Raw genomic sequence first — 25033 nt, forward strand, 5'->3', positions numbered from 1 at the left:
CAGATGTATGATAAATACTATGATGAAAGAGTGGCAGATGGTTGGGAAACTTTGAGAAAATTGCTAGAACAATTAATTGCTTCAATTGCAATACTATATGAATGTCTAGCTAAACATTACCATATGTTACTATACATGATAATATGTACATCTTAACATAGATATATGAATTTTGGATTAATGTCCTTACTTTTGAAGTCCATCATAATTTATAATGTTTTAATGTCACTGTACATCAGTGATGAATATTCTTGAAAATGCTAAATAATAGTAATAGTAGTAGTAGTAGTAATAGTTTTAGAGATTAGTTCCATGAAACTGTACATCAAAATACATGATGAATTATGGTGCAAACACATGCATTTGTAGCATTTTTTTTTTTTAATGCACAGTGGTAGCACAATAAAAGCTGCATATGGCTTCACACAAATAGTTTTATGAACAAACTTGCAATAACCATCAAGTAAGTGACCAACTAATGTTGGGTGCAATTTTCCCGGTATTTATTATTATTTATTATTTTTTCATTTTTTGCTTTGTTATATTATTTGCAGCATTTTTTACTCATTTCTGATTAAATTGATGCAAACTGATTACATTAGATTTTAACATGAATCACATGTAGAAGCTAAACATAAAATCAATGAGTACCCGCGCTACCTCGTTCAATAGAACAATGAAAATGTAGTATTGTGGCACTGAATAACACTCGTGTGAGTGTGTCGCTGCTAGTCTACAAGAGGGATAAATTGCCTAAACCCTGAATAAATGTATTAATAAAACCAAATAAGTAAATGGACCGCGCTGACTAGACAGTGTAAGATAGTGAGTCTCGTAGTCATTGCCACATCAAGTGAAGCGATGCCCCCAACTACGTGCACACCACTGTTTGCCGAATCCTCGTCCTGTATCAGTCCAAACTAATAAACCCAGTAGACAGTCAACTTGCGTGTAGATGCTGCAAGAGAAAATAACTTGCCTGTAATGGACTGGTATGTGGGATCCTCGCTGTAGTTCTCAGTAATGCTACTGGAGAGTTGCTGCAATGTTCGTATTTTTGGGTTTTCTCTACAAGCGTGCGCGGTCCCGGTCGGTGACTCGTGCAAGCGAGGGAAGCCCTAGCTGGTATTCCACGAGAACGGTAGTTCCGTGTGACGTCACACTAAGGATGGATGCCTTCTCGAACCAAAAAACCTCCAACGCTTTTTGAAATTAGCGAATTTCTTCCTCAGGGATCCTGTCTACTGGGTTTATTAGTTTGGACTGGTAGAGGACGAGGATTCGTCACAGTGGTGTGCACGTAGTTGGGGGCATCGCTTCACTTGATGTGGCAATAACTACGAGACCCTCTATCTGACACCGTCTAGTCAGCGCGGTCTATTTACTTCTTTGGTTTTATGAATCACATGTAGATCCATAACCATTTTATTGTACAAACATTTAATACCACACTACTAACTGTTATATAGTTTTAATGTAATATGCATTAATTGAATACATTTTATGTTTTAGTTTTAACAGGAGGTCCATTGCCGCGTAGTCATGAATATGAGTTACATGAAGTAAAATTTCATTGGGGCAGAGAAAACCAGCGTGGTTCAGAGCATACAGTCAATTTCAAAGCTTTCCCAATGGAAGTAAGCATAAATTAAACAAAATTGTTACTATTATTATTTTGCAACTACAATTATGTATAAAAATATTATTTGGCAGCACCATGTGATGTAACATAGTAGCATAGCACATTAGGTAAAGTTGCTGTTATCCTGCATTTGTTGACCCAGAGAAAAGTAAATAAAACCAGCAATTAGGAAGAAATTTAAGGACCCATCTGAGAAATTTTATATACAGCCAGGTCCATAAATATTGGGACATCGACACAAATCTAACATTTTTGGCTCTATACACCACCACAATGGATTTGAAATGAAACGAACAAGATGTGCTTTAACTGCAGACTGTAAGATTTAATTTGAGGGTATTTACATCCAAATCGGGTGAAACTGTGTAGGAATTACAACAGTTTGCATATGTGCCCCCCACTTGTTAAGAGACCAAAAGTAATGGGACAGAATAATAATCATAAATCAAACTTTCGCTTTTTAATACTTTGTTGCAAATCCTTTGCAGTCAATTGCAGCCTGAAGTCTGGAACGCATAGACATCACAAGACGCTGGGTTTCATCCCTGGTGATGCTCTGCCAGGCCTCTACTGCAACTGTCTTCAGTTCCTGCTTGTTCTTGGGTCATTTTGCCTTCAGATTTCTCTTCAGCAAGTGAAATGCATGCTCAATCTGTTTCAGGTCAGGTGATTGACTTGGCCATTGCATAACATTCCACTTCTTTCCCTTAAAAAACTCTTTGGTTGCTTTTGCAGTATGCTTTGGGTCATTGTCCATCTGCACTATGGAGAACCATCCAATGAGTTCTGAAGCATTTGGCTGAATATGAACAGATAATATTGCCCGAAACACTTCAGAATTCATCCTGCTGCTTTTGTCAGCAGTCACATCATCAATAAATACAAGAGAACCAATTCCATTGGCAGCCATACATGCCCACGCCATGACACTACCACCACCATGCTTCACTGATGAGGTGGTATGCTTAGGATCATGAGCAGTTCCTTTCCTTCTCCATACTCTTCTCTTCCCATCACTCTGGTACAAGTTGATCTTGGTCTCATCTGTCCATAGGATGTTGTTCCAGAACTGTGAAGGCTTTTTTAGATGTCGTTTGGCAAACTCTAATCTGGCCTTCCTGTTTTTGAGGCTCACCAATGATTTACATCTTGTGGTGAACCCTCTGTATTCACTCTGGTGAAGTCTTCTCTTGATTGTTGACTTTGACACACATACACCTACCTCCTGGAGAGTGTTCTTGATCTGGCCAACTGTTGTGAAGGGTATTTTCTTCACCAGGGAAAGAATTCTTCGGTCATCCACCACAGTTGTTTTCCGTGGTCTTCCGGGTCTTTTGGTGTTGCTGATTCACCGGTGCGTTCCTTCTCTTTAAGAATGTTCCAAACAGTTGTTTTAGCCTCTCCTAATGTATTTGATATCTCTCTGATGGGTTTGTTTTATTTTTTCAGCCTAATGATGGCTTGCTTCACTGATAGTGTCAGCTCTTTGCATCTCATCTTGAGAGTTGACAGCAACAGATTCCAAATGAAAATGGCACACTTAAAATAAACTCTGTACCTTTTTATCTGCTCATTGTAATTGGGATAATGAGGGAATAACACACACCTGGCCATGGAACAGCTGAGAAGCCAATTGTCCGATTTAATTTTGGTCCCGTAACAAGTGGGAGGCACATATGCAAACTGTTGTAATTCCTAAACCATTCACCTGATTTGGATGTAAATATCCTCAAATAAAGCTGACAGTCTGTAGTTAAAGCACATCTTGTTCGTTTTATTTCAAATCCATTGTGGTGGTGTATAGAGCCAAAAATGTTAGAATCCGTGATGGCCAGTTTGCTGTGTTTGCCCGCAAACACATGCGAGCTGCCATCTTAAATCACAAGTCCGGTGATGCACAGGTAAGTCCTTACCTGTGCAGCGAGCCGGTCTGAAACAAATGCGGTCACCGGGAGCAGGCAGTTCAGAGAACAGCCGCCGGGGGCCTTCATCGGGCTGTGGTCGGAACTGCCTGCTCCCGGTGACCGCATTTGTTTCAGACCGGCTTGCGGCGCAGGCACAGGTAAGGACTTACCTGTGTATCGCCGGACTTGTGATTTAAGATGGCAGACCGCATGTGTTTGTGGGCGAACATGGCGAACCGGCCATCACTGGTTAGAATTGTGTCGATGTCCCAATATTTATGGACCTGACTGTATATCTTTTAAGAAAGTAATTCAGAACTTTCTTGAATTTTTCAACAAATTAACACATCATCACATTATCTTCTGGCATCTTCCATAGTCTTATTGCAGTTACAGAAAGCTGTACAGGGAAAGTGGTTGAAACTTTTTTAATAAACACCAATTTGAAAAAATATATATATTTTTAGCCCAAAGATAAAAAAAATTCCCCCAAATGTGTGCGTAGCTTTTAACCCTCACACTGATCATCCAGAATAGGAAGTGAGGGACTAGCCAGCCTGCCTGCTAGTACGGGAGTTTCATAGTGAGTACTACGTGGATTGCGCTACCTTGCAGTTTACATATCTATTGCCTACAGTTTACATATCTATTGCCTACAGTTTACATATCTATTGCCTACAGTTTACATATCTATTGCCTACAGTTTACATATACTGGTGTGTGCGGGGCCCGGTGTAATAGAGTACAGTGACTGTACCGGGCCCCGCTGAGATTTCAACACCAGTTGCTGGCCTCCACCCCCTGTATTGGGGTCACTATTTACCATACACAGGGACACTGTTATGGGGGATATCTGTGGATGACACATGTATAGCATAAGATGCTATATACGGTATGTGCCACCCACAGATTCCCCCCATAACGGTGCCACCCACAGATTCCCCCCCATAACGGTGCCACCCACAGATTCCCCCCCATAACGGTGCCACCCACAGATTCCCCCCCATAACGGTGCCACCCACAGATTCCCCCCCATAACGGTGCCACCCACAGACCCCCCCCCCATAACTGTGCCACCCACAGACCCCTCCCCATAACGGTGCCACCCACAGACCCCTCCCCATAACGGTGCCACCCACAGACCATCATTAGTTCAAAACCCACCAAAAGCACACCTTTTGGTTCAAAATATTTGTTTCTCTTATTTACCTCTTGAAAAACCTAGGTGCGTCTTATGGGCAGGTGTGTCTTATAGTGTGAAAAATACGCTAAGTGTAATGTCATAGACACAAGGCGAAGCAAGTCTCCTGTTATTTGCAGCTATGGTTCCGCAAAATAAACTGCATGTACTCCGTATGCATTCAGTTTCCGTATTTCCGTTTTTTCCATTCTGTTGAAAGATAGAACATGTCCTATTATTGCTCGCAAATCACGTTCCGTGGCTCAATTCAAGTCAATGGGTCCACAAAAAATGGGAACCCATACGGAAATGCATCCGTATGTCTTCCGTATCCGTTCCATTTTTGCGGAACCATCTATTGAAAATGTTATGCTCAGCACAATTTTTTTCTATGTAATTACTGTATATGCCATACGGAAAAACGGAACAGAAATGGAAACACAACAGAAATAAAAAACGGAACAATGGATCTGTGAAAACGGACCGCAAAACACTGAAAATGCCATACGGTTGCACTAATCCTGAATAGTGTTATTGCAACACTGAAAGATGTATATACAGTACTTGTAGCTTAAACTTCTGAACAAATTTCTAATAGCTATATCTCTCCATGTATCTCACTTAGCACTGTGATCTTGGTCTTATTTAACCCATTCAGGACCCTGCCATTTTTCACCTTAAGGACCAGGCCATTTTTTTTGCAAATCTGACATGTCACTTTATGTGGTGATAATTTTAAAACGCTTTTACTTATCCAAGCCATTCTGAGATTGTTTTCTCTTCACATAATGTACTTCATGACAGTGGTAAATTTGAATCAAAATATTTCATTTTTATTTAGAAAAAATAAATAAAAAATTTACCAAAAATTAGGAAAATTTCACAATTTTCAGACAGTTCTAGACAAAACTCAATATTAGTCTGACTCTGTAGTTTACAGAAACGCCTCATATGTGGTTGTAAACTGCTGTACGGGCACACGGCAGGGTGCAGAAGGAAAGGCACGCCATATAGTTTTTGGAAGGCAAATTTCACTGGGATAATTTTAAGTTCTCAAGTCACATTTGAAGACCCCTTGATGCACCCCTAGAGTAAAAACTCCAAAAAAAAAAATAACATTTTGGAAACTATGGGATAAGGTGGCAGTTTTGTTGGTACTATTTTAGGGTACATATGATTTTTGGTTGCTCTATATTACACTTTTTGTGAGGCACCGTTTTTATTTTTTGTTTTTTGCAATGTTGATCTGACAGGTTGGATCATGTTGTATTTTTATAGAGCAGGTTGTTATGGACGCGAAAATACCAAATAGGACTACTTTTTTGGTTGTTTCAGTTTTATATAATAAAGCTTTTTTTTTTTAAAAAAAAAAAAAAAAAGATTGTGTCTCCATATTCTGAATGCCATAGTTTCTTTTTTTGGGCGACTGTCTTATGTAGGGGCTCATTTTTTTCCAGTATGAGATGACTGTTTGAATGGTACTATTTTAGGGTGCATATGACTTTTTAATCGCTTGGTATTACACTTTTTGTTGTTTAAGGTGACAAAAAATGGCATTTTTGACACACTTTATTTTTTTTACGGTGTTCACCTGACTGGTTAGATCATGTGACATTTTTATATAGCCGGTTCTTACAGACGCGACGATGCCTAATATGCATACTTTTTTATTTATTTAAAGGGATTCTGTCATGAGATTTGAGCCCTATAAGCTAAACATATGGCCAGGTCCGTACTAATAACATGAATCCTAAACTGCCCTTATTAAACCTGCTTGTGGATCTATTAGCCCAAAAAACTGATTTTTTTTTTCATTTTTATTTTTGTTCCACTCTGGGACTTCAACTTCTGATCACCTTTACAATGCATTACAGTTAGAGATGAGCGAATTTTTTAAAAAAATTATTTGCCGGTTCGCCACATTTTTTGGGAAAAATTTGCTTCTATCCGAATAAATTCATGGCGAATTACATTAAAAAAACGTCTATTTCCTGGCTGTAGAAAGCCTTTCTAGTGGTGTAGAACACTGTGCCTTGCAGTAACACGCATAGAAAATTTGCTTTGGTAGTGAAATAATACTGAGACTCCGTATGACATGACGTGCAGATGAATGGCGTTGCACTTAGAATCACTGCATACTTGAGTTATTTAGTCAATTTTGGCCCCGTTACTGCCCAAATAAGTGAAGTATCAACTCAGCCTTACAGGTCGATGTTAGCGTCAAGAAGAAGTGCTCTCCTTTTTACACCGTCATCAGCTTATTCCACATAGATGTCTAGAGAACCTGTTCTATTAAATGCTTATACACGTAGAGCCCCCCTGACAGAGTGAAGAGGGTGTCAGCAGTAAGTTTGTGTTGACGTCACTGATGAATTTGCCTTTCCTGTGATCTGTCAGAACAATAACCCACAAAAAACGGATCCTGTCTGTGTAGCATATGCCTTCACTCTGTCAGCATTTTGCTCAATAATCCATCAGTATTGCTAATGCCCAAAAAAACAGATCTACAACAGAGAGGACACCTGAATGGAATACAGATGGAGCAGGTGTAACACATACACTCTTAACTCAAATTTCTTAACTCATCACGTTATCTTGAAACAAAAGCCATTGAAAAGCAATTGCTTAACGCATTTAGTTGCATTTAGTTTAGATAACATGTCTCATAAAGCATGTCTGTTAACCCTGCTACATCCGTATTTGCATGTCTTCTGTGTTTTGTACCCACTCCTGCTTTTTGCTACCAAATCATAAGCCAATTCTGATGAAACCATACAGGCCTTATAGCTGTTGCACAGACAGGATCTGTTGTGCATCTCATTTTTCCTTCCTTCTGACAGATCAGAAGAAAGGTCAAATAAATGATGATGTCAGCCAGGCCGAAAGGCAAAATAGTGGCCCAGTCATAAGGTGGGGAGGGTGGGAACATCGTGAGAAGTCCACAGAGTGGACCTATGACATACTGATGAGGTGGAAGCAACATGAGGAGACCACAGAGTGGCCCAATGACAGAGTGTGGAGGTGGCGGCAACAGCAGCAGCATCAGGAGGATACCCCAGAGTGGCAAGGTGACATAGTGTAGAGAAGGCAGCAGCAGCAGCAGCAGCATCATCAGACCACAGAGTGCCAAGATGACATAATGTGGATATGGCAGTAGCAGCAGGAGACCACAGAGTGGCAAGGTGACATAGTGTAGAGATGGCAGCAGCAACAGGATACTAGAGAGTGGCAAGGTGACATAGTGTGGAGATGGCAGCAGCATCAGACAACAGAGTGGCAAGGTGACATAATGTGGATATGGCAGCAGCAGGAGAATACCACAGAGTGGCAAAGTGACATAATGTGGATATGGTAGCAGCAACAGGATACTACAGAGTAGCAAGGTGACATAGTGTGGAGATGGCAGCAGCATCAGTCCACATAGTGGCAAGGTGACATAATGTGGATATGGCAGCATCAGTAGCAGCAGGAGGATACCACAGAGTGGCAAAGTGACATAATGTGGATATGGCAGCAGCAGGAGGAAACCACAGAGTGGCAAGGTGACATAATGTGGAGATGGCAGCAGGAGGATACCACACAGTGGCAAGGTGACCTAGTGTGGAGATGGCAGTGGCAGCAGCAGCATCAGGAGATCACAAAGTGGCAAGGTGATATAGTTTGGAGATGGCAGCAGCATCATCAGACCACCAGTGACAGAGTTGGGCAGTGAGTGGCAATACCAGTACCCACTGCTGAAAGTGGCTGAAAAAAGGAGCACTTGGCATCAGATCTGTGGCATCAGGCGGGTGGCAGCATCAGATTAGTAGCTGAGGCAGGTAGACAGAAGAAACCGGTCTATTTTATCAAAGTGTTGGTGTGGCATCATGGATGATCTAGTCTTATGCATCAGGAATTGGTGGTTTGAAATCCTGGCTGATCCATGCCTGATTCATCTTGACCAAGGTCAGTCTCTCCACATTTTGGGTGGACAGGCGAGTTCTCCTTTGGGTATCTATGGCCACTGCCGCACTAAACACTTGCTCTAATGCCACACTACTGGCCGGGCAGGACAGCTTTTCCAGGGCAAACTCTCCTAGGTGCTTGCCACAAATCCAGTTTGGCTACCCAGTAGTCCAGCGGATCTTCAATGTGGGGGGTGTCCAAGTATGCCCCCACCTGCTGGTTCAGGTCTTGCTCCAGGCCTGCCTGCTGCTGCTGGTGAGTAGTTTCTTCACTAGGCGGGTTAAGAAAGCTACTCATCAGCGACTGTAGACTCAGGCTGCCGCTGATGGAGCTGGTACTGCTCCTGCCACCCCACCCCTTCCTAGCAGCCATGGCAGTGGAACATGAGCGCAGAGGGCCCGGTCAGACCTGCCAGAGGATGGACGATGGCGCAGATAAGCAGCGGACAACTGACTACAGAGGATGTCTATGTAGTAGTTTTAGTTTGTCCTCCCTTTCAGTGGGTATAAAAAAGGTCCCCATTCTGGACCGGTAGCGAGGGTCCAACAAGATGGAGAGCCAGAAGTCATCCCTCTGCCGAATGGCGACAATTCAGCTGTCACTACGCAAGCAAGTGAGCATGCATCGGGCCATTTGTGCAAGTGACTCGGAGGAGCTCCCTGCCTCCATCTCCACTGCATACTGCCACGGTGTATCTGGGTCCTCTGTCTCATCTTTCTCATCGCCCTGTAGCTCCTCTGGCTGCTCCTGCTCCTCCTGTCCTGTCAGCTGAATAGAAAAACCACCCATTTCTCTACACTTTGCCTGTGCTCCTCCCCCTCCTCCTCCTCTTCCAGTTTAGCCCCCACAGGGCTCATGTGGCCGTGAGATCTAGGCACCACGTCTCCTGTCCCCTGACCAGCCATTCTTACCAGCATTTGTTCCAGGACATGAAGCAGTAGAATGACGTTGTTCAGCCCTTAGTCCTGGCGACTGACAAATAACGTGGCATCGTAAAAGGGCCTGAGCAAACGACAGGTGTCATGCATGAGCTGCCACCGGCTGACATCAAAGTTACACAGGGGAGTACTCCCATCTGCTTGCATCATCAAGAAATCTTTGATGGCCTTTCTCTGTTCGTATAGTCTGTCCAACATATGAAGGGTGGAATTCCAACGGGTGGAAACGTCGCATATCAGCCTATGTTGGGGGATGCCGTTCTGCCTCTGCAGCTCAAGGAGGGTGTGCTTTGCGGTGTACAAGTGGCTGAAGTGCATGCAAAGTTTTCTGGCCATTTTTAGGATGTCTTGCAGATTGGTGGAAGACTTCAAGAACCGCTTGACAACCTGATTGAACATGTGTGCCAGGCAGGGCGCATGGCTCAGCCTTCCTTGACGCAGCAGCAATATTATGTTCTTCCCGTTGTCGGTCACCATGGTTCTGATTTTCATTTGTCGCGGAGAAAGCCAGGATTCTATTTCTTGATGAGTCACACGGAGCAGTTCCTCCCTTGTATGACTCCATTTGGCCAGGGAAACGAGGTGTAGAACATCGTGACACCGCTGTGCCCTGCACATGTGGTATGCTGGGGGAGCACTGTGACTTGTCCCTGTAGTGAAGGCTGATGACATGGTGGAGGATGAGGAGGCAGAGGCGGATATTGACGCAACCAACGGCGTGACAACGTGGAGGCGGAAATGGTGTCACCTGGCCAAGTTGCCTGTGTGGCTGTGAAGGAACCACATTCACCCAATGTATATATGTATATAATACTAGCGCTGGCATACAGAGAGGGTATGGGAGGGTGATGATTATTACATGTATATGCACAGGACACTAATTACGAGATCTCTACCTGTTATCTGATGAATAGTCGTTCCGTGATGTGGTGTGATCCCGTTGTTCCAGGAAGCGCTGTATAGATCTGATGAGACGCTTCTTGCTCTAACTCTCACCTAGCGCTCTGCCCCGGCCGGTAGCTAGCGCACACGTGGAGGAGCCTGCAGGGATGAGTTCAGGAGCGTCTTCGTGTGACGTCACAACTTCGCTCTGGGTGCCTCCAAGGGACAAATTTCCCTTCCATTGACAAATTTCCCACTAACGCGTTTCAGAACCTACGGGTTCCTTTGTCAGGGATAGTTCATGGTACAGGTCCTGGGGGTTAAATAGGTTTTCCATTCCCATAATCTTTCCTGCAGTATCTGGTCAGAAACCTAGGGGCACACCACTATTCACTTTACGCTATCCCAGCCCATTGTTATATAGGGTCCATGTCTCTATTTGAATGCAAATAACTCGATTTCCTGATTTAGGCTCTTTGGTGCCAGACTATTTAATTTATACAAATTTTTTATTATTTATTATTATATTATATATACATTCACCCAATGGTCCGTAAAGGACATGTGTTGTCCCTGACCATAGTTAAAGCTCCACACGTTGGCACTGCCGTGCACTTTGGCAGACATCGACAGGGTCAAGGACTGGCCCACCTTCTGTTCTTCATGTTTGTGCAGGGCTGGTACTGCCATTTTCACAAAGAATGATAGTTTGGGACTCTCCACCTCGGCTTGGCAGAAGCCATCAGTTCTCTGAAAGGTGCAGAGTCCACCACTTGGAAAGGGAGAGCCTGAAGCACCAGCAACTTGGACAGAAGCACGTTCAGCTTCTGCCCCGTTGAATGCGTGCATGCATACTGTTGTCTCTTGGCAATTGCTTCGGTGATCGATTGCTGACGGAATGACTGACGAGGAGTAGGAGCAGGGGCATCTGGACCAGCAGAAGATGGGGATGACAGACAGCTCCCTTCGGCTGAGGTGGTGGAGCCTTGACTGGCTGAAACCGGGTGCGTGCCACTGGGTGATGCAGCGGTAGCTGTGGTAGGCTGGACCACAACATTGGAGCCACGATTCTCCCAGGCCACTTTATCGTGACGCTGTATATGTTGATGCAGGGCCGTGGTGCCAACATTAGAACCCTGGCCACACTTCACCTTCTGCACACATATTCTACATATGGCCATGTTGACCTCCTATGGCGGATTCATAAAAAACTGCCACACCGCCGAGTACCTGATTTCCCCCCCCCTCCCCCCCAACACTACTCACTGGCTGACTGCTATCGCCGCTGCTTCTGTTAACCCGTGCACCACTTCTTTCCGTGCAAGTAGGCTGCTGCAAAGTGGATGGTCTACCCCGTGCCCGTTTGGCTCCCGACCTCCCACTGCTGCCACCCTGCTGACTCCTTGCCACGCTAGCGACCTTCTGGCTTAGCCGCTGCCTGACAGGCAAGATGCCACCCTCTTCTCCTGATGATGACAAAGCCCCTTCTTCACCCGGCTCCCAAGTGCAATCGGCTTCATCATTTAATAGTGTCTGTACGTCACTGACGTCCTCCTCAACGGTCTCTGGGTCAGGAGCCTGACCGCTCGCAACACAAGCTCCTTCGCCACTCTCCTCATCACTACTTGCCCGCCTAGCAGAGGAAGCGGCGGATGTCTCCTCCAGATCTTGGCTGGGCAGTAGCAGCTGACTGTCCTCTTGTAGCTCTTCCACTCTGAAAAGTGGAGCTGAGCCCACAGCATATAGTACTTGTCATGGTGAGGGAACAGAAAAGGACAGAGGCAGGTTGAGGACAGGTGAGCGCACAAGGCCTGCTCCAGGGCCATGCCATCTAAGGGTTGTGTCTGACGTCACTTGGGATGACGTGGATGACAGAGTTAACCAATCAAGAACTGCTGGGTTGCTGGTCAAGAAATGACCGCTAGATGACACCGGGAGCTTAGGCACCTCGTTGCGACTCCTTCTGACACGCCCCCTAACTCTGCTGCGACCTCTGCTTGTGCCAGAAACATTTAGGCCTCTGCCACTCCTCTATGCATGGCCTGGCACTTCTCTGCCTGACATGTAGTTGAACTAAACAAATTAAACTGAAATTAAAACACCCCTAAAAGCGACGAATATATTTTTCTTTTTATACTTAAATTGGCCACTAAACTGAGAATATATTTTTCTGGTTGGACTGAAATACGCCACTTTAAGCTTTCAGCAGAAAAAAATTTGAGTGAAGTGCCTATATATTTTTCTTGTAGTACTGAAATATGCCCCTATACGCTTTCACCACAAATAACTGCAACAGTGCAGTGCGTATATATTTTAATTTTTTTACTGAAATACACCACTATACTCTTTCAACAGAAATTACTGCAGAAGTGAACTGAGAATATATTTTTCTTGTTTGACTGAAAAAGGCCACTATATGCTTTCACCAGAATTAACTGCAGAAATGCACTGAGACTATATTTTCTTGTTGTATGGAAATACGCCCCTATACGCTTTCACTAGAAATAACTGCAGACGTTAAATGCGTATATATACACTGCTCAAAAAAATAAAGGGAACACTTAAACAACACAATGTAACTCCAAGTCAATCACACTTCTGTGAAATCAAACTGTCCACTTAGGAAGCAACACTAAGTGACAATCAATTCCACATGCTGTTGTGCAAATGGGATAGACAACAGGTGGAAATTATAGGCAATTAGCAAGACACCCCCAATAAAGGAGTGGTTCTGCAGGTGGTGACCACAGATCAATTCTCAGTTCCTATGCTTCCTGGCTGATGTTTTGGTCACTTTTGAATGCTAGCGGTGCTTTCACTCTAGTGGTAGCATGAGAGGGAGTCTACAACCCACACAAGTGGCTCAGGTAGTGCAGCTTATCCAGGATAGCACATCAATGCGAGCTGTGGCAAGAAGGTTTGCTGTGTCTGTCAGCGTAGTGTCCAGAACATGGAGGCGCTACCAGGAGACAAGCCAGTACATCAGGAGACGTGGAGGAGGCCGTAGGAGGGCAACAACCCAGCAGCAGGACCGCTACCTCCGCCTTTGTGCAAGGAGGAACAGGAGGAGCACTGCCAGAGCCCTGCAAAATGACCTCCAGCAGGCCACAAATGTGCATGTGTCTGCTCAAACGGTCAGAAACAGACTCCATGAGGGTGATATGAGGGCCCGACGTCCACAGGTGGGGTTGTGCTTACAGCCCAACACCGTGCAGGACGTTTGGCATTTTCCAGAGAACATCAATATTGGCAAATTCGCCACTGGCGCCCTGTGCTCTTCACAGATGAAAGCAGGTTCACACTGAGCACATGTGACAGACGTGACAGAGTCTTGAGACGCTGTGGAGAACGTTCTGCTGCCTGCAACATCCTCCAGCATGACCGGTTTGGCATTGGGTCAGTAATGGTGTGGGGTGGCAGCATTTCTTTGGAGGGCCGCACAGCCCTCCATGTGCTCACCAGAGGTAGCCTGACTGACATTAGGTACCGAGATGAGATCCTCAGACCCCTTGTGAGACCATATGCTGGTGCGGTTGGCCCTGGGTTCCTCCTAATGCAAGACAATGCTAGACCTCATGTGGCTGGAGTGTGTCAGCAGTTTCTGCAAGACGAAGGCATTGATTCTATGGACTGGCCCGCCCGTTCCCCAGACCTGAATCCAATTGAGCACATCTGGGACATCATGTCTCGCTCTATCCACCAGCGTCACGTTGCACCACAGACTGTCCAGGAGTTGGCAGATGCTTTAGTCCAGGTCTGGGAGGAGATCACTCAGGAGACCGTCCGCCACCTCATCAGGAGCATGCACAGGCGTTGTAGGGAGGTCATACAGGCACGTGGAGACCACACACACTACTGAGCCTCATTTTCACTTGTTTTAAGGACATTACATCAAAGTTGGATCAGCCTGTAGTGTGTTTTTCCACTTTAATTTTGAGTGTGACTCCAAATCCAGACCTCCATGGGTTAAAAAATTTGATTTCCATTTTTTTATTTTTGTGTGATTTGTTGTCAGCACATTCAACTATGTAAAGAACAAAGTATTTCAGAAGAATATTTAATTAACTCAGATCTAGGATGTGTTATTTTTGTGTTCCCTTTATTTTTTTGAGCAGTGTATATTTTTCTTTTAGTACTGATATAAGATACTAAAGATGCTAAGATATAAGCCACTAAAGGCTTTTCAACATAGCACTTGCAGCCCAATAACAAATAGCTGGAATGGCAGATTAAAATCTTAGATTGACAGTTTACTTGCTCACATCTGTATGTGCTATAAAGCCTGAGATATAAAGAGTTAAATATATATTGAAAATGCAATTCTCTTTCTGTGTCTGATATGTAATATACATTACAATATTATATTACAGTGTTTAGCAACCCATCTTTTTGACAAGCGTAACATTTATACACAATGCCTGCAAAACAAATAGTGGAATGAAAATCTTGGCATAGGTGAGAATATTTGTGTTTTAACTGGCAAAAGATAAATCAAGAAGCCAATTTAGATAGAGTTTACTGTCATGTGCCAGGATGCAATACTAATTTCACAGTGTGTAGCATGCATTAACCCTTAGGATACCAGCGCCGTACATTTACGGCACAGAAATGCGGGACAGAAATCCCAGTGCAATATAGGTACGGCGCGCTGATCAGGCGGGTGCAGGAGCTGCACCCGCCCAGGGGTCGGGCTGTCACTGATGAAAACACTGGTGCCGGCGCATTAATCCTTGCACTGCCACAGTCAGCGCTCACTGCGGCACATGCAGTATCCTCATGGGTGCCGGTGTCCATGGGGTCCCCGCTCTGATGTGACGGGGACCCCATGGCAGGGAAGGCAGCCCGATGTCTTCCTTGGGCATCGTGGCTGACTTCCGGGAGAGCCTGTGAGATCCACTCCCCTAGGTCTTACAGGCAAGCAGGCTGTAAGCGTATTACAGTGGTAATACGCTTATAACAAATATATTACAATACAGAAGTATGGTCATGCATTGTAAAGGGGATCAGACCCCCAAAAGTTGAAGTCCCAGAGTGGGACAAAAAATAAAGTGAAAAAAAAAGTAAAAAAATACAGTTTTCTAAAAAAAATATTAAGTTTCAAGTAATAAAAAATAAAATAAAAAAAGCATCCTTTTCCCAAAATAAAGTAATTATTTTTTAAATAGGTAAAAAGAGAAAAGTAGACGTATTGGGTATCGCGGTGTCCATATTGACCGACTCTATAAAAATATCACATGACCTAACCCCTCAGGGTTACACCGTAAAATAAAAAAATAAAAAACTGTGCTAAAAAAACATTTTGTCACCTTACATCACTAAAAACACCAAGTGATCAAAAAGGCATATGGCCCCCAAAATAGTACCAATCTAACAATCGCCTCATCCCACAAAAAATGACGCCCTACCTAAGACAATCGCCCAAAAAATAAAAAATAAAACGATGGCTCTCAGACTATGGAGACACTAAAACATGATTTTTATTTTTATTTTTGTTTCAAAAATTTTATCATTGTGTAAAAAAAAAAAAAAAAAAAAAAGTATACATATTAGGTATTGCCACGTCTGTAACAACCTGCTCTATAAAAACATCACATGACCTAACTCCTCAGGTGAACATCGTAAAAAAAATTATATAAAAACTGTGTAAAAAAAAAAAAAAAAGCTATTGTTTGTCACCTAACATCACAAAAAGTGTAATAGCAAGCAACAAAAAAGTCATACGCACCCCAAAATAGTACCAATAAAACCTCATCCCGCAAAAAATGAGACCATACGTAAGAAAATAACCCAAAAAATAATAAAACTATGGCTCTCAGAATATGGAGACACTAAAACATGATTTTTTTTTTTAATTCAAAAATGCTGTTATTATGTAAAACATAAATAAATAAAAAAGTATACATATTAGGTATCACCGCATCCGTAAGAACCTGCTGTATAAAAACATCACATGAACTAACCCCTCAGGTGAACACTGTAAAAAAAAAAAAGTGTACAAAAAGCCATTTTTTTGTCACCTTACATCATAAAAAGTGCAATAGCAAGCGATCAAAAAGTCATATGCACCCTAAAATAGTACCAATCAAACTGTCATCTCATCCCGCAAAAAATGAGCCCCTACATAAGACAGTCGCCCAAAAAAAAAATAAAAAAATGCTTTCAGAATATGGAGACACTAAAAAATTTTTTTTTTTCAAAAATGCTTTATTAGTGATTATCGAGCATCAAAGTATTCGGGTGTTCCGCCCGAACACATTGCTATATATCGCGGGAAAGGCAGCCTAACATGAAGTCAGCCATGTGTGCCAGAGTACCAACAGGCAAGACTTTGCTATCATCATCAGAAGTTGAGCTGACCCTGTAAAACATTATATGCGAGGGCATGCAGTTGATCTGACCCTCTAAAACATTAGGGGCGAGGGCCTGCTGGTGAGCTGACGCTCTAAAACATTATATGTGAGGGCCTGCTGGGGAGCTGAAGCTCTAAAACATTATATGCGAGTGCATGCTGTTCAGCTGACCCTATAAAAAAAATTTGAGTGGAGGGAATTTATACAATCTGGAGAAGGAGGAGAAAACAAGATTCAACCATATACTTTTTTTTTTGTGGTGGAAAAGGTGCAGGGGAATACACTACAGTAGATTGAGTACATTATAAATGATAGATTGAAATTGCCTTTATGTTCTTGTCAGCATTGCCAGTGGACAAGTGGATACGCCTATCTGTTATAATGCCACCAGCAGCACTAAATACACGCTCAGACAAAACGCTGGCGGCAGGGCAGGCCTGCACTTCCAAGGCATAAAGCGCAGGTTCGTGCCACGTGTCCAGCTTGGACACCCAGTAGTTGTAAGGCACTGAGGGATCATTTAGGACGCTGATACGGTCTATGTATTCCTTCACCATGTTCCAAAACTTTTCCCTCCTTTTACCACTAGGCCACGCTTCAGGGTGAGGTTGCTGGCGGGGTGTCATGAAAGTGTCCCATGCCTTGGAGAGTGTTACCCTGCCTTTGTTGGAACTGCTGTGTGTTACCCTTATCTCCCTTCCTCTGTTGCCTAAGGAAGTACGGACTCTGCCAGCCACATTGTCAGATGGAAAATTTTGGAGCAATCTCTCAATTAAATTCTGGTATTGCACCGTTTTACTCATCCTCTCCACCACAGGAATTAGAGATGAGAAGTTCTCTTTTAAGCGGGAGTCGAGAAGGGTGAACCCAGTAATCCGTGTTATCTAAAATGCGTATAACGCAAGGGTCGCGGGAAAGGCGTGAAGTCAGCAATGTGTGCCAGAGTACCAACAGGCAAGACGTCGATGTTGACATCAGGATGACTCTCCATCTTCTCATCCTCCTCCTCTTCTGCCCATCCACGCTGAACAGATGGAATTAAAGTTCCATGGGTACTACCCACTGTAGCAGAGGCAACTGTCTCCAGCTCCTCCTCCTCTTCATGGTCCAATTTGCGCTGAGAAGACTAACTGTGGGTGGTGAGGCTATCACCCTGTGTAATGTTCTCCCCCCCCATTTACTCATCTGCAACATTCAGAGCGTCGTCCTTAATTGTGAGCAGCGATCGTTTGAGTAGACACAGCAGTGGGATGGTTACGCTGATACTAGCGTTATTGCCACTAACCATCTGTGTGGATTCATCAAAGTTTTTTAAAACCTCACAGAGGTCTGCTATCAATGCCCACTCCTCGCTTGTGAATATTGGCAGTTGACTCGAAAGGCGACGATCATGTTGCAGCTGGTATTCCACAACTGCCCTCTGCTGCTCACAAAACCTGGCCAACATGTTCCACATAGAGTTCCAGCACGTGCTCACGTCGCACAACAGTAGGTGAGCTGTAAGCCGCAAGCGCTGCTGCAGCGTTGACAGACTTGCTGAAGCTGTAGACAACTTGCGGAAATGGGCACACACGCGGCGCGCCTTCACTAGTAGGTCTGGCAAATTGGGGTAGGTTTTGATAAACCGCTGAAAAACTAAGTTTAAGACGTATGCTAGGCATGGTATGTGTGTCAGGTTGCCGAGCTCCAAAGCCATGCCTGGTTGTACAGTCGTGGCCAAAAGTTTTGAGAATTACATAAATATTGGAAATTGGAAAAGTTGCTGCTTAAGTTTTTATAACAGCAATTTGCATATACTCCAGAATGTTATGAAGAGTGATCAGATGAATTGCATAGTCCTTCTTTGCCATGAAAATTAACTTAATCCCCAAAAAACCTTTCCACTGCATTTCATTGCTGTCATTAAAGGACCTGCTGAGATCATTTTAGTAATCGTCTTGTTAACTCAGGTGAGAATGTTGACGAGCACAAGGCTGGAGATCATTATGTCAGGCTGATTGGGTTAAAATGGCAGACTTGACATGTTAAAAGGAGGGTGATGCTTGAAATCATTGTTCTTCCATTGTTAACCATGGTGACCTGCAAAGAAACGCGTGCAGCCATCATTGCGTTGCATAAAAATGGCTTCACAGGCAAGGATATTGTGGCTACTAAGATTGCACCTCAATCAACAATTTATAGGATCATCAAGAACTTCAAGGAAAGAGGTTCAATTCTTGTTAAGAAGGCTTTAGGGCGTCAAAGAAAGTCCAGCAAGCGCCAGGATCGTCTCCTAAAGAGGATTCAGCTGCGGGATCGGATTGCCACCAGTGCAGAGCTTGCTCAGGAATGGCAGCAGGCAGGTGTGAGCGCATCTGCACGCACAGTGAGGCCAAGACTTTTGGAAGATGGCCTGGTGTCAAGAAGGGCAGCAAAGAAGCCACTTCTCTCCAAAAAAAACATCAGGGACAGATTGATCTTCTGCAGAAAGTATGGTGAATGGACTGCTGAGGACTGGGGCAAAGTCATATTCTCCGATGAAGCCTCTTTCCGATTGTTTGGGGCATCTGGAAAAAGGCTTGTCCGGAGAAGAAAAGGTGTGCTACCATCAGTCCTGTGTCATGCCAACAGTAAAGCATCCTGAGACCATTCATTTGTGGGGTTGCTTCTCATCCAAGGGAGTGGGCTCACTCACAATTTTGGCCAAAAACACAGCCATGAATAAAGAATGGTACCAAAACACCCTCCAACAGCAACTTCTTCCAACAATCCAACAACAGTTTGGTGAAGAACAATGCTTTTTCCAGCACGATGGAGCACCGTGCCATAAGGCAAAAGTGATAACTAAGTGGCTCGGGGACCAAAACATTGACATTTTGGGTCCACGGCCTGGAAACTCCCCAGATCTTAATCCCATTGAGAACTTGTGGTCAATCCTCAAGAGGTGGGTGGACAAACAAAAACCCACTAATTCTGACAAACTCCAAGAAGTGATTATGAAAGAATGGGTTGCTATCAGTCAGGAATTGGCCCAGAAGTTGATTGAGAGCATGCCCAGTCGAATTGCAGAGGTCCTGAAAAAGAAGGGCCAACACTGCAAATACTGACTCTTTGCATAAATGTCATGTAATTGTCGATAAAAGCCTTTGAAACATATGAAGTGCGTGTAATTATATTTCACTACATCACAGAAACAACTGAAACAAAGATCTAAAAGCAGTTTAGCAGCAAACTTTGTGAAAACTTTTGGCCACGACTGTAGGTTGAGTAGCGAGAGCCACAGCTTGGTCTGGTCCCTTTTACCCTGCCACAGCTCTGCGGCGGTGTGCTGTTTGTCCCCTAAGCAGATCAACTTCAGTACGGCCTGTTAACGCTTACCCACAGCAGTGCTACACTGCTTCCAACTAGCGACAGATGGCTGACTGCTGCTGGAGGTGGAGGCAGTAGAGAAGGAGGCAGCGGAGGAGGAGAAGTGGGGGTTGGAGCCAGTAACATAGCTGCTGGCGGAGACCCTGATGGACGTAAGGCCCGCAATCCTGGGCGTGGGTAGCACCTGTGCCATCCCAGGGTACGACTCGCTCCCGGCCTCTACAACATTCACCCAGTGGGCGGTCAGGGAAATGTAGCGTCCCTGGCCACCAGCACTTGTCCATGTGTCCGTGGTTAAGTGGACCTTCCCAGTAACTGCATTGGTCAGGGCACGGGTGATGTTCTGGGACACATGCTGGTGTAAGGCGGGCGCGGCACACCGTGAAAAATAATGTGTCCACAAGCCTAAATGGCAACCTTTCAAGGGCCAGTAATTTCTAAAGTTGCGCATTTAGTGCTATGGCCTGTGGGTGGGTGGGTATTTGTGCTTGCGTTGAAATGACTGTGTTATGGACATTTGGACACTGCTCTGAAACAGGGTAGTGGATGTTGTTCCTGATGGTTCATGCAAAGGTGGCATCCGGGCCTGCACCTTCAACAGGGGATTGGCCAGAAATGCGTAACACAGTGGAAGGAGAGGCAGTGGTGTGACCCGCAGACCCAGATTGTGGACCCAGGCGTTTGGCCCACTTATTAGGCTGCTTAGATGCCATGTGGCGGATCATGCTGGTGGTGGTGAGGTTGCTAGTGTTCACGCCCCGGCTCATGTTGGTACGGCACAGGTTGCAAACTACCACTTTTTTGTTGTCTGCGCTTTCATAAAAAAAGCACCACACTGTGTAACACCTACCCCTTGGCATGGTAGATTTACGCATAGGGGTGCTTGGTCTAACTGTTACGGGCCTGATTGGTGTGGGCCGACTTCTCCCTTTTGCAACCCCACTGCCTCTTCCAGCCTGTTGCGGTGTGGCGGATCCCTCCCCCTCTGTACTGCTGTCCTCGCTCAGCTTTTAACCTTCCCATGTTGGGTCAGGGACCTAATCAACCACTTCCTCACTCTGCTCATCCTCCTGACTTGCCCTAACCACAACCTCAGTGTTTGACAACTGTGTCTCATCATCATCCACCTCGTGAACGAATGATTGCCGTTCACCACTGTCGTCATTTTGAGATTGTGAAGGCTCAAGAGGTTGGGAATAGGGGCACAATATCTCAGGTCCCTCTTCAAGTGTGCTGGGCGTGAGGGCCAAATGTAATAGGGCTGTTTCACACAAGCGGATGCCGTGCGTGGCATCCGCTCCGTGAAAGAGTGCCAAGACCCGATGCAGACTGCAGAGGCACGGAGCATTAACATGACTGATAATGCTCCGTGCCTCTCTGTGACCTCTTTACTACGAAATCACAGTTGTCACTGTGATTTCGTAGTAAAGAGGTCACAGAGAGGCACGGAGCATTATCAGTCATGTTAATGCTCCGTGCCTCTGCAGTCTGCATCGGGTCTTGGCACTCATTCACGGAGCGGATGCCACGCACGGCATCCGCTCGTGTGAAACAGCCCTTAGTGGCGCTGGAAAGAGCTCCTCGGAATATCAGAGTGTGGGATCACTCGTTTGGCAAGCCTCTCCATGGTGGGAGGAAGAATGATCAGAGTGAGGATTAGGTTGACCAGACTCTTGGCTACAGAGACTGGACTTGGTGGAACAGAGGGTGGTGCTTAACTGACTGGAAGCATTATCTTTAGCAATCCAACCGACCAACTGTTCGCACCGGTCCGACTTGGACAGTGTTGTCCTGCGCCGCCCAGCTAATTTGGACAGTGGATGTTTTTTTTTCTGGTGCACTGGCAGCAGGCACAGTTTCATTGCGCCCAGGGCGACTGCCTCTGCGTGCACCATCAGCATCACGCCCACTTCCCCGTCCCTTAGTGCTCGCCTTCTTCATAATAATGGTTTTGTCACTAGATGTGGTGCAGATTGTTTTACAGTCCGCTAAAGACAGTTTTCGGATGCAGGACAGTATATGTCACAGAAACCCACAGAATATGGATACTAGATTAGGCCCAGATTAGTTAAATTTGCCCTAAAGAAACAGTTTTTGGATGGAATACTGTATGTCACAGAAAACACACTATGGACACTAGAATAGACCCAGATCATTGGAATTTGCCCTAAAGAAACAGTTTTCAGATGGTGTACTGTGTATGTCACAGAAAGCCACACACTATGGACACTAGATTAGGCCCAGATTATTGGAATTTGCAATACAGACAGTTTTCGGATGCAGGACAGTATATGTGACAGAAACACACAGAATATGGACACTATTAGGCCCAGATTAGTTAAATTTGTCCTAAAGAAGCAGTTTTCGGATGAAGTACTGTATATGTCACGGATGTGTATTACACACACACACACACACACTACAGAGACAGTAGATGAGGACTGGCCCCTGAATTTTTTTTTAATTACGCTAATAAACAGTTTTCGGATGGCGTACTGTATGTCACAGAAAACACACTATGGACACTAGATTAGGCCCAGATTATTGGAATTTGCAATACAGACAGTTTTCAGATGGCATATGGTGTATGTTATGGATGTGTATTACACGCACACACTACAGAGACAGTAGATGATGACTGGCCCCTGATTATTTAAATTTACGCTAAAGAAACTGTTTTCGGATGGCTGTGACAAACCACCCGCCAATCCCGTCGTACTATGCCACAGTTGCCATACAGGTCTCGTCCACTAGAGACTTCTGGAGGCGAATCCACTGTGAGCACAGCAGACATTTAAGATTGGTTGGTGTGCCCATACATGATACAATCAGAAAAATAAAAATTATCGATTTCACGCTGGAAATCAGATTAAATTGCTCATCGCCTTCGTATTGAATCAGGGCGATGAGACCCCGGCTAGCTAATCCTAAAGGGAAGAAACGGTTATTTGCAACCTAGCTAACCAATCAACAATTTAGAAAAATAAGACAATGCGGTAGTTCTTAGCATAAACCAGATAATCAAGGAACAAGGGCAAAACTGGAGCGATGCAATCGTTAGTTTTATTCTAAAAACTATACACAAATATATACATTAAAACTGACAGATATATATACCTGCCAGTCGAACAGATTGGTTGGATATAAATAGGTAAGAGGTGGAAGGGAATAGAATGTCTGTAAGTTCAGAATTACCGTGGTAGTGTACAGTAAAAGGCAAAGTCTTTGAAAGGAATAATCCAAGATGGTGGGGTGCCCGTGTCCAGCAGGCGGTCGTGATGTTAGTCGACGTCAGATGGTAGGTGAAAGACCCAGGACCTGAGTGTGTCACTGTTTTTACCCACTCTGAAGCGGGGAGTGCAGCCAGCCAGTCGCAGGGGCAACACGTGAGGTGCACGGTGGACCGATGAGGGGCCAAATAATATAACACACAGTTCATCAGTTTACTCACGGTTAGCAGAGAGCCTCCCTGGGCTGCCAGCACAGTGTTGAGGTGGACAGCACGAAATCCTCCGGGGCACGCTCTGTGGTAGGAAGCATCAGCCAAGATGGTGGTTGAGGTGCCCTTGATGTTAGGGGTGCTTAGGGTGCTTGTTGCGACTGAGTTCCTTGATGGTTTTTGTCGTGACGCCAGTACCGTTAATGGTGGTACAACCATAGTTAGTAATAAGGAGGTAGACAGTGGTAAGATGCAACTCACAACTTTTACTTTGGATGTCTTTTGGTTGCAGCAGTACAATTATGCAGTCTCTAGATGGTACAGAGTTAATTCTGCAAATCCACTGTTTTAGGCTGTTTAGGTTTCTTGGTTTTGGAGCAGTGGGTTACTTCAATGTCAGTGGAATCTTGGTGAGGTTGCCGGAGGCTAGGATATCCTTCACCTAAAATATCCCAAAGGTCCTTTTTATGCCTGGTTTACAGCTTTTATCCTTTGGATGAATTTGAATCTGTCCTTTTCTCTTGTCCCTTTCTGGACTAGAACTTCTCTTTAGAGCTGACGTGCTGGATCTGCACCTTTTCACTCTCTGTGTCAATATCCACATTGATCTCCACAATTACCTGTGGTCTCAACTGAACCTGTAACTACTCTGAACTGACCTGTCTCACTAGGCCTGACCTGGATATATATAGGACCCGAACTTTATCCCCATCTAGTGGTGGGATGTATAAATTAAACCTAATAGGCCTGTTAACAGGGATTTTGCAGATGCATAAATGCAAAGTTATACCATACTGTACAATTGTTAGGATCAAAAAGTACTTTTAAGCAGTGCCCACACACACGTAGTGGGACGCTGCAGGAGTGGTTATGACATGTACAGGTCCAGCCTTGTGTAATTGGAACAGGGGCAGTCCTTTGCCCCATAGGGAGAAAATCTGGCAGAATCTTTGCTTTGCCCATTTCTCCATATCCCGTAAGTCCAATTAAGAAATATAGTTGGTATTGAAAATCTGCACAATTTTACGCATCATCTGATAACAAATATGACTAGAAGATATTACAGGGTGCCTGAGAACCTTTATATCTCAGAGCGGGAATCTCTGATTTGCCCGCGGGGTTCGAAGAACCGAAACCATCTCTGAAGATATGGTTCCTTTCATATTTCCATAACCCATGAAATATTAGGAAAATATGGGAAAAATATGAAGTCTATGGATTGAAGGTGACGTTCAGGTCATCTTCCTTCCTGTACCAACCAGCTGTGTAATAAGGATCTGTCCTTTTCTTCTGAAGCTCGCTGCGTAGGCTAAAGGTGTGAGATATCCTGTGATGCCGGAGCCGCTCCGACTACAGAAAGGAAGTTTTTATGAGGTTCTGTCAAGAAAAAAACAGATTGATGGGT

The 25033-nt window shown here is 44.5% G+C and overlaps 1 protein-coding gene across 1 annotated transcript in view; it reads left to right on the forward strand.

Moving 5' to 3' along the window:
- The window catches only part of CA8 (carbonic anhydrase 8), a 244959-nt gene that overhangs the window by 79670 nt on the left and 140256 nt on the right, over positions 1-25033 (forward strand). Inside the window, exon 3 of the mRNA XM_040432967.1 lies at positions 1513-1637. Coding sequence (XP_040288901.1) covers positions 1513-1637 — 125 coding nt within the window. The remainder of the gene's footprint in view (positions 1-1512; positions 1638-25033) is intronic.

The sequence above is a fragment of the Bufo bufo genome, chromosome 5, assembly GCF_905171765.1.
Source record: "Bufo bufo chromosome 5, aBufBuf1.1, whole genome shotgun sequence".
NCBI classification, from domain to species: Eukaryota; Metazoa; Chordata; class Amphibia; order Anura; family Bufonidae; genus Bufo; species Bufo bufo.